This window comes from Silene latifolia, chromosome 1 (genome assembly GCF_048544455.1).
Source record: "Silene latifolia isolate original U9 population chromosome 1, ASM4854445v1, whole genome shotgun sequence".
NCBI classification, from domain to species: Eukaryota; Viridiplantae; Streptophyta; class Magnoliopsida; order Caryophyllales; family Caryophyllaceae; genus Silene; species Silene latifolia.
In genome coordinates, this window is record NC_133526.1 from 37,592,350 (window position 1) to 37,602,074 (window position 9,725).

At 37.8% G+C, this 9,725-nt stretch overlaps 1 protein-coding gene across 1 annotated transcript; it reads right to left on the bottom strand.

Annotated features, from left to right (window-relative positions):
• Positions 1-733: 733 nt before the first annotated feature.
• Positions 734-9,701, bottom strand: LOC141603785 (vacuolar protein sorting-associated protein 2 homolog 3). Its single transcript, XM_074422924.1, has 11 exons — positions 9,453-9,701; positions 9,210-9,254; positions 6,081-6,115; positions 5,936-5,986; positions 5,686-5,790; positions 5,500-5,571; positions 5,292-5,363; positions 5,114-5,194; positions 2,002-2,037; positions 1,857-1,912; positions 734-1,119 (listed from the first exon to the last, which is right to left on the bottom strand). The coding sequence occupies exons 1-11, from the start codon at positions 9,484-9,486 to the stop codon at positions 1,068-1,070; spliced, it is 639 nt and encodes a 212-aa protein (XP_074279025.1). The 5' UTR covers positions 9,487-9,701; the 3' UTR covers positions 734-1,067.
• Positions 9,702-9,725: the final 24 nt, after the last annotated feature.

Genomic DNA, 9,725 nt, shown 5'->3' on the forward strand with positions numbered 1-9,725 from the left:
CTGTAAGCAGAAGCCATATGAGTTTAGTATTATGTAAGCGTCATGTAGTATTCTGATCGAAACTAATTGAACTAATATTGTACTCCGTATATGTTATTTTGCGGTTGAGTGAATAAAAATTCCAACAAAATTGTTGTCATTTGTTTTGCTCAATTTGTGTTTGTATTTCAGACTGTTTTTAGCGCAAGTACTGGTAATCTTGTTAGTTGTTAGCATAGAATTTGAAATTCTCAAATGAGTAGTGTGTTTTGGGTTTGTTTCCAATTTTAGCGAGGTCAATCAAAAAAGATTTTCCATTATTGTGATCAAAACGCCACTCCCTCACCGTCTACGCAGGTTTCACCGCCTAATCTACAACCAAATGACGCAAACCAAAAATCCTGGCAAGTGTCCTTTGATGGATTTCTTGTGACGGAATAGCAAAAGATGGGGTTTTGATTCCGGTCTAAATTTCTATCCCTAATTCAAATATAAAATCCATCAAATTTCTATCCCTAATTCAAAATATCGAAACATCTGAATGAATCAATTCTCTCTTGAAGCATTCCGCAACACTTAAACCGGATATTCAATATTGAATCAGAAGACGATCATCAACCACCTTCACCAGGTTAGCCAACATACCTTCATGTTGGAATGGCGCAACTTGGTTAAGTTGGTTTAACCTTTCTATTTTGCCATCCCGTGATAGCGTCCATTTACGGTTTCTATACCGAAACATTAAGGGTTCCAATTACCACACAACACAACACAACTCAACGAAGGGAAACATCAAATCCACAAAGAACGCAGAAGGCACAAGTTTCGTATACTATATACTATACAAGACAATGATCAACTGATTAGAATGGTTGCCTAAGATACTACTAAATCAGAATCCGAAACATAGTTGAGCAACCCAGTTTATGGGTTAGGAACTCAGTATACACTACATGACTTGACGGAAGAAAACACGACGCTCGGATACGCCTTTGTTACGAAGCACATTCAAGATTAGCCGAGGAAGATAATAACTCGGAAATTTGACTAAAAATATTCAGTGGAGCAGCTGGTTTTATCTGAAAGACTCATGTCCCTCGAAGTGCAGCCAATCTCTCCTCGAGGTCATCAATGCCTGACCTGAAGATGGAATAGAACGCATGCGGCATGTCATTGCAAATATAGAAAACGGCACAAACTAAGGACAGAGTAAGATAGTATCCAGACCATAATACAAGAATTCCCCCTACTAAGGAAGAAAAGCAAAATTCAACTACACTCCAAGATGAGCAATAGGCTATGATATATGATATGCATGACCAATCAGGGTATTAAATCTGTGTTTGAGAATTTATCGTTATAAAAGGCCCGCCGCCACTAATCAGGATATGAAATGTGATTTCTAGATAAAATGAGATGCCAAACTAATCAAGTAAAAAATCAATGAACCAGCAGAGGTACTAAATTGAAGCTTAATCTCACTTCAAGAAGCAACTATTCTATCTTTGCCTTTACCCCATGGACAATATAAACTACACATACAAAAAAGAACATATTATGATAATGAAACACTAAGAGCACGATTGGATTGGAGTAATTATTGCAGGGAATCGGGGATAATTAAGCACAATATAAAGGAAAAAAATACGGGAAGTAATGGTGGTGAGGGGACGGGGATGGTGGGATTACAACTTCCATAAGAGGAAGAGGTGGGTAGATATTACACCCATTAACAGAGCAACCATGACTCTCTTCGTCCCCTTTATCCACCTCCATTACATCATATATTCCGCAACTTTTCCCTTCATTACCTCAATCTAAGGAAGCCTTACAGGAAGAAATAAGAACAAGAGGGGTGCACTGAGGCGATCACTTACGTGCTGACTTCTTCTGTTTTGTTTCCATTAATTTTTCCCTTTGGAGCTGCTGACAACTGCAATGATTTTCCACGATAAAAAATATCATTACTGTGTCCAAATTATAACTTTTAAGAACATATAAAAAATTTCTTCCTATACCAACCTGTGAAGCAACATCAACTCCAATTTCATCAAGCACCTGAAAAATGATACAGATATGATCAGCAGATAGGAAAAACAAAAAATATGTTTATAGTAAAAGGATTGAAACGCAGAGATCCAGTAACACTTAAGGCTTCACATTTTATTACATTCAAATTCAAAAGAAATTGGTTGAGATTTCTTTCTACATTGAGGAAAAAAAAAACCATGTGTAATTAAGTTAAGACATTATCTAATGAAGATGTAACCTTCTACACGCTTTCATGGTTCAAGAGCTGAAAACATCCCAACGATATTCGCAACAACCCAACACTACATCCCATTTACAAGTCTATTTTAATTAGTATCTGTAAGATGATGAAACTTGTACTCCTTGGGTCAAGCCAATCAACTAAAACCTGAATACAGATAAACTGAGAAAAAGGGAAAAAAAAGAACCAACAACAACAACAACATCAGAGCCTTAATCCCAAAATGATTTGGGGTCGGCTGACATGAATCATCCTTTCGAACCGTCCATGGGTGAACGCACGCCTCAAAATGCGAATAAAAAAAGGGAAGATGAAAAACAAAAAGGAAGAACGAAAATGTAATGGAAAGTCAAGGTGAACTTAGGGGTTTTAAAATCGAATTCCGTCTTTCTTTTATAAAAACTTAAAATTTAAATCGAGAGAAAAGATTAAAACGATTTTTAAAAACCGAAATAGAGTTAAGGATCCGGAATGAACCAGGTAAAATCTATAAGCAAGTGGTTATTGAAAAAGTGTGTAATAAAGGAGAGAAAAATAAATAAATTAATTTCTTTAAATTAAATAAAAAAACACTAAATCTGTCAAAAAAACAACAAATACTAAAAATCCACATGTATCCTTTCCCTCCATTGTGCCCTCTCCGTCACCATACTCTCCTCAAGCCCCAGAACTCTCATATCGTGCTCTATCACTCTCAACCATGTTTGTCTCGGTCTTCCTCTGCCTCTAGGGACCTTTTCTGTTCTCCAAGTTTCCAACCTCCTAACTGGTGCATCCATAGGTCTCCTTCTCACATGGCCAAACCATCTTAGTCGGTTTTCCATCATCTTGTCCTCTATTGGCGCCACTTTTACCTTTTCCCTAATCACCTCATTCCTTAACCGATCTTTCCTTGTATATCCGCACATCCACCTCAACATGCGCATCTCCGCCACACTCATCTTTTGAATGTGACAATGCTTCACGGCCCAACACTCGGAGCCGTAAAGTAGGGCAGGCCTAATTGTCGTGCGATAAAATTTTCCCTTTAATCTTTGGGCCATATCTTTATCGCATAGAAACCCAGAAGCACTCTTCCATTTCAACCATCCCGCTTTAATTCTGTGAGCCACATCTCCGTCTAACTCCCCATCTTTTTGAATAATAGATCCTAAATATCTGAAGAAATCCGAACCCTCAACAACATTCCCATCGAAAATAATACTCCCCGCCTCTGTCGATCTCAACCCCGCCACCTTAGTGAACTGACACCTCAAATACTCAGTCTTACTCCTGCTCAGCCTGTCTTACTCCTGCTCAGAACCCACGAGTCTCTAAAGTCTGCCTCCACAATTCCAACTTTCTCTCCACCCCCTCTTTTGTCTCATCAATCAACACAATATCATCAGCAAACATCATACACCAAGGGATGTCGTCCTGAATATCCCTTGTGAACTCATCCATAACTATAGCAAAGAGAAAAGGACTAAGTGCGGAACCTTGATGCACCCCGATGGTAATAGGAAATTCTTCCGTTCTCCCAACATTAGTGCGAACACTTGCACTAGCCCCCTCATACATGTCCTTTATGAGGTCAATATATTTTCGCGACACACCCTTTCTCGCCAAAGCCCACCAAAGTACTTCTCTTGGTACCATATCATATGCCTTTTCCAAGTCAATAAAAACCATATGTAAGTCCTTCTTCTTGTCCCGATGGTATTCCATCAACTGTCTCATGATAAAAATCGCATCCATAGTCGATCTCCCAGGCATAAATCCAAATTGGTTTTCCGAGATGTCTACATATCTCCTAAGCCTTTCCTCGATTACCCGCTCCCATAACTTCATTGTATGACTCATAAGTTTAATTCCCCGATAATTGGAACACTCTTGAACATCACCTTTGTTCTTGTACAAAGGGACAAGAGTGCTTCTCCTCCAAGTCGATGGCATCTTGTTGCTCCTCCAAATCTTGTTGAAGAGCATGGTTACCCATTCGATCCCTTTCTCCCCGAAGCACCTCCAAACTTCTATGGGTATACCATCCGGACCCTCGGCTTTCTTTGACCCCATCTTCCTTAACGCCTTTCTAACTTCACTCTTTTGTATTCTACGCACAAATTCCCGATTAACCATGCTTGGGGTTACCTCTACATCCCCAAAACCTTGTTCCTGATGTCCATTGAATAAATTATCAAAGTAAGAACCCCATCTAGCCTTTATTTCGTTATCCTGAACCAGAACCTTGTCGTCCATATCTTTCACACACCTAACTCTCCCGATATCTCTCGTCTTTCGGTCTCTTATGCGAACCAGTTTATAGATATCCTTCTCTCCTTCTCTCGTGTCCAACCTGGCATACACTTCTTGGTTAACTTTTGCCCTCGCATCTCGTACGGCCTTTTTAGCGGCTCGTCTAGCCTCCTTGTACTTTTCAAAGTTCTCATCACTCATGCATTTCCCCAGAACCTTATAGCATTCACGTTTAGTCTTTATCGCTTGTCTCACCAAAAAAAAAAAAAAAACTAGACATTTTACAAATTTACTCAACTATTATAAATATTCCTATTACGCTCCCTCACTCAAATGCACATTGGGCTTAAAGAGTGGTTGGTTGTGCACCGGCTCCCCCGTACCGTGTGCTGGAATTCCACTTCGAGGTTTTTGAGGAGTTTTGAGGTTGCCAGGATTTGAACCCGTGACCTTTGGTCACACTGGCTCTGATACCATGATAGATGAACCAACACAACCAAAACCTTAAGGTGATGGTTGAGGCCCAGCTATTATAAATATTCCTATTACTACTTTGTTGTGAAAATTTAGGAAATAGTAAAATGTGCTGAACGGAGCAATTATTGGGCGGTAAGAAGAAATATCAACCTGATTTGTCAACTCATCTGTTTCCTCTTCAGCCTCATCGTTATCCAGGGCATCATCAATTGCATCTGACATCATTTCAGTCTATATAGAGCAAAAAAATTATCTTACCTGAGAGTTTGAGAAATTCTGTAACTGTTAGGTAACAAAGTGAAGAAAAGAATGCGAGAGTAAAGCTTACTGTCATGTCCATCTGTGCAGACTGCCGCTGAAACTCTTGCAATATTTTCATTTGTTTTGCCGGTGCCATTTGCTGCCAAAATTAAAAAAGGTTGTTCATTAAGTCAAGGTCCTTAGTCCTTAGAATATAACTAGTAATCCAAAAATGTAACAAATAGATTTGTCCAAGGACGCCATGTATCCTATGAATATAAATTGCATGCCCACACCTTATTCATTGCTGACATTGCCTTCGTAGCACCCTTCAAGCCAGAAGCAACGGAAGTTTGAGCATGCATAGCCTGTGTCAAAGGACGATGATATGTTTACCAAAACGATTTCAAAAAACTTGAACTTACAGTCAACAGAAGTACAGAACCCATTCAAATAGAAGAAAAGAGAGTCCCAAGATGCACCTGTGTATGGGTCGCTATACCTCTCATTTGAGCTCGACTACCTTGCAGATTAGAAATTTGTTTTCTAAGTCTTACTAGCTGACGAGCAAGAATTTTGGTTGCAGCCTACGATATTGAAAAACATAAGAATTGAGTAGAATGACGAAATCAATGCAAAGAAGGGCATACTGAAACCTAAACAATGTATAACACTTGTAATAGACATTTATCCATCTTTCGGAGTGAGGAGGGATAGATAGGTAAAAACTACCTCATTGCCTGTTTTTGCTGTCTTTTTTATTTCAGCAACCAACCTTTTTTCCTGTCAGCACAAATATTACACCACACGTCAGATATAAGTATTCACAAAGCTTGATCAAATGCCCACAAAAGCAACATGGAAATTATCAACATACTTCTAATTGCAGTGATGAAATTTCCTTCTCAATACCTGAAGCAAAAAAAAAACAAGAACAATGATACATCATAACTCAAATAAACAAAAACTTACTGTGAAATGTCACAACTTCAACGGAAGATCTTAGATGAGGTCATCTTGCGGCACATTAAAATCATGATTAGAATTTAGGTTTAAACAGCACATTAAGTGAAAATTCAAACTTTTAGTCCATCTATAAAATACTGGAGCTTAGCTCAGATGGATTCTCATCGTCAAAATCCCTACTGTCTATGTACCCGATTCCTTAATGGTATGTAAGACAGCAACGTGAACATTATCTCTGCCTAGATTAATACCCAGTCCAATTATAACCCTCAAGAAAGTGATGATCTTTACCTAGATTAATACCCAGTCCAATGACAACTGGACTTCACTGATTATATCAACATTATTGTCGAGAGTACATGTTAGAGACTTATCATATAATCCACCCATGAGTCGGAAATACGAAAGATAATTTATTCGGGGGTTTCCTATAGACGGTTTTAGCAAAATGATGTGCATCCATGTATTTTTAGAGAAAACGTGTACCCATTGTTTTTAGGTAGAAAACCATGTTTTTCGGATAAAATCATTTGAGCCCATGGTTTGTGAGGAACCAAGGTCTCTCACCAATGGTTTTCTTGGAGACAACCATTTGAAACCATGGTTTGTGAAAAAACATGTGCACTTGGGTATTGATCCAATGAGAAATCATTAGAATCATCAAGAACTTGCAACCATTTCTAGAAATCACATAGAGAGAAGAGAAGTTCTTGTGTTGTAAAATATAGGTATTGGTCCAAAAAACCCCCGATTCAAATCATTCTCTACAAATCACATAGAAAGAAGAAACATGGTTTTCACTATGAAACAATGGGCGAGAGACCACGGTTTCTCACCCAGTCACGATTTCTCACAAACCACAGTCTGGGTGAGAAACCATAAATTCTCACAAACCAAGGACGCAAATGGTTTTTGACCTAAAAACAATGGGTACACATGGTTTTCTCTAGAAATACATGGATGTACATAGTTTTGACAAAAAAAGTTCGTAGAAAACTGCAGAATAAAATATACTCCATATTTTGTATTTCTGACTGATGAGTGGATTATCCGACAATTCTCTAACAAAAATATCCTCACTGATATGCTGGGTTACTACAATCAGCATTGTTGGTACTACGATCAGCATTGTTGGTTGAACCATGAAGATGTTACTGTTACATTGGTTACTGCAGGTGTACATCAAGAGCATACTCGAGAATGTACAGAATCAACACTCTTGTAACAACGTTCGTAGTTTCACTCATGGTTACAGTCTAGATATACATTAATATAATGAGCTTACATTAATATAATGAGCTGCAATCCATTGTACCTTGTCTAGAACTAATCTTACTATAGCTATACATACAAGTTCTTCTACGGAGTTAATAAGCTAATGATTCATTCAATGACTTGGAACTGTTTTGATACAAAAGAACTAAGAACTGTTGGACGCTGGTTATATTTGAATCTTACTTGACAAGACATTTCATACATAACCTTATTTGACAAGACATTATCCCCACACAGTCACACCTCACTAAATGTTCAAAGGATACTAGGAATTTAGGGCTGTTCTATCCTAATTCCTACCTCCTCTCCCTCGACATTAACTGAAAATTCAAACTTTCCGTCCATCTATAAAATACTTGAGCTTAGCTCAAATGGATTATCATCGTCTCAAATATCCTTCCTGTGATCCTGTCTATATAACCCATTCCTTAACGGTATGTCGGGCAGCAACACGAAGATTATCCCAGTCTACTAAAGAGACCCCCATCCTCGCAGGGATTCATAAGCACACAGTTATAACCTTCAACAAAGTGGTGATCTTTACCTAAAATATTACGCAGTTAAACAAATACGGACTTCACTGTTTATATCAGTATTACTGTAAAGAGTACATATCGTCACTGGTTACTACAGTACAGTCAGCATTGTTGATCGAAAGATGAAGATGCTACTGTTACATTGGTTACTGCACGTATACATCAAGAACATGCTCGTGAATGTACTAAATCAACACTCTTGTTAGTTGTTACAGCCTTTCTAGTTTCACTCATAGTTACAGTCAAGCTATACATTAACATAAATGAGTTGTAATCCATTCTACCTTTTTTAGAACTAGTCTTGTTATGTCTATATATACACTAGTTCTTTTACGGAGTTATAAGCTAATGATTCATACAATAAACTCAGAAAACAAAGATCTTGGCCAGATGAGATATAACCTTGGGCAAGAATGGCCTGCTATAGTTCTGGACTTTACCACAATCAGAGTGTAGATACTTGATAGTTAATGATCAAGGTTTGAAAGGCAACAAAACTTGTGTTTTCCTAATCTAGGCAACCTTAAATTGTCTTACGGTGTAGGGAATGACTCTTGAACCCTATCCGTATAAAAGAACTGTCGGACGCTAATCATATATGAATCTTACTCAACAATACATTTCATACATAGTCTAACAGTTGAGTCAGTTGTTAATTGTCCACATAGCATTAATGTTTACAGAATGCTATATGCTTGTATTTTGATGATACTGATTGGGGTAATCCTCATTCGCCATTGTTTTTTTTTTTTCTCGGCACAGCAGTTGTGGAAAGCCTCTCCTAAAAGTGAATACGTACCATCTAGCATAGCTACACACTAGTTCTTGTAAATTTGTTATAAGCTAACTAACTATTCATTCAATAAACATAGAAAACCATTCGATTAAGCCGGTATGCCAACGACATTCATCAGGAGTTGAAGACCAATTCTCCCAAATCCGGCGTCACACTAAAGATACGCGAGCCCAAGTATCTGAGTCCTGACTGAGATTAATTGATTATCCTATCACAAGACTCAATGCGACTATTGTTACCAGTTACCACAATCAAATACTCCAAAAATAAAACTAACTAACTAAAACATTGCCAAAACACGATCGATCTTAACATCAAAACAAAACTCAGTGGGTAACATAACAGCCATACAAACCATAATAATTAAAACAACAGCCTGAAAATGCAACATGATAATCAACAACAACAACAACAACAAAAAATGAAAGCATACCTCTGGTAGCATTGGCCATTTCTCTCTTACTCTCCCGAAGAGCCTCTGATATTAAAACAACACATCAACACAACAAACTCAACAAAATTAAAAAAATAAAAAAAAAAACACAGAAAGAATTAATTTCGAAAAATAAAGTGAGCTGAAAGTTTGAAATACTTCCGAATTGCAAAAATAAAGTTAAAACAGACGAAATGTGTATGGAAAAATAAGGTGCAAGAGAAAAGGGGAATTTAAAAATACCTTTGGCAGTGGGTTTTTTCTTGAAAAGGTTCATGGTAATGTGGTATATGTTGATGATGATGTTGAATTTTGCGGAAATTTGGTGGAAATGGATGGGGATCAACTGGATCAGTGAGCGATCAGGGAATTGTAAATTTGAAAACGGGATTTTTTTTTTTTTTTTTTTTTTTTGAAATAAAAGGAGCGTGTTATCTACTGTGGAACTGTGGAAGGAAAGTTCATGCTTCCCAGGTTTGAGTTTTTTCGGCCGTTTAACACACCGCTCCTCTCTTT

Excerpts from the sequence above, each read along its gene's own strand:
- LOC141603785 (XM_074422924.1), bottom strand. The coding sequence starts at position 9,486 with ATGAACCTTTTCAAGAAAAAACCCACTGCCAAAG. Across the intron at positions 5,572-5,685 it reads GTATAGCGACCCATACACAG|GCTATGCATGCTCAAACTTC; the intron begins GTGCATCTTGGG and ends CCTTTGACACAG. Across the intron at positions 1,913-2,001 it reads GAGTTGATGTTGCTTCACAG|TTGTCAGCAGCTCCAAAGGG; the intron begins GTTGGTATAGGA and ends AAATCATTGCAG.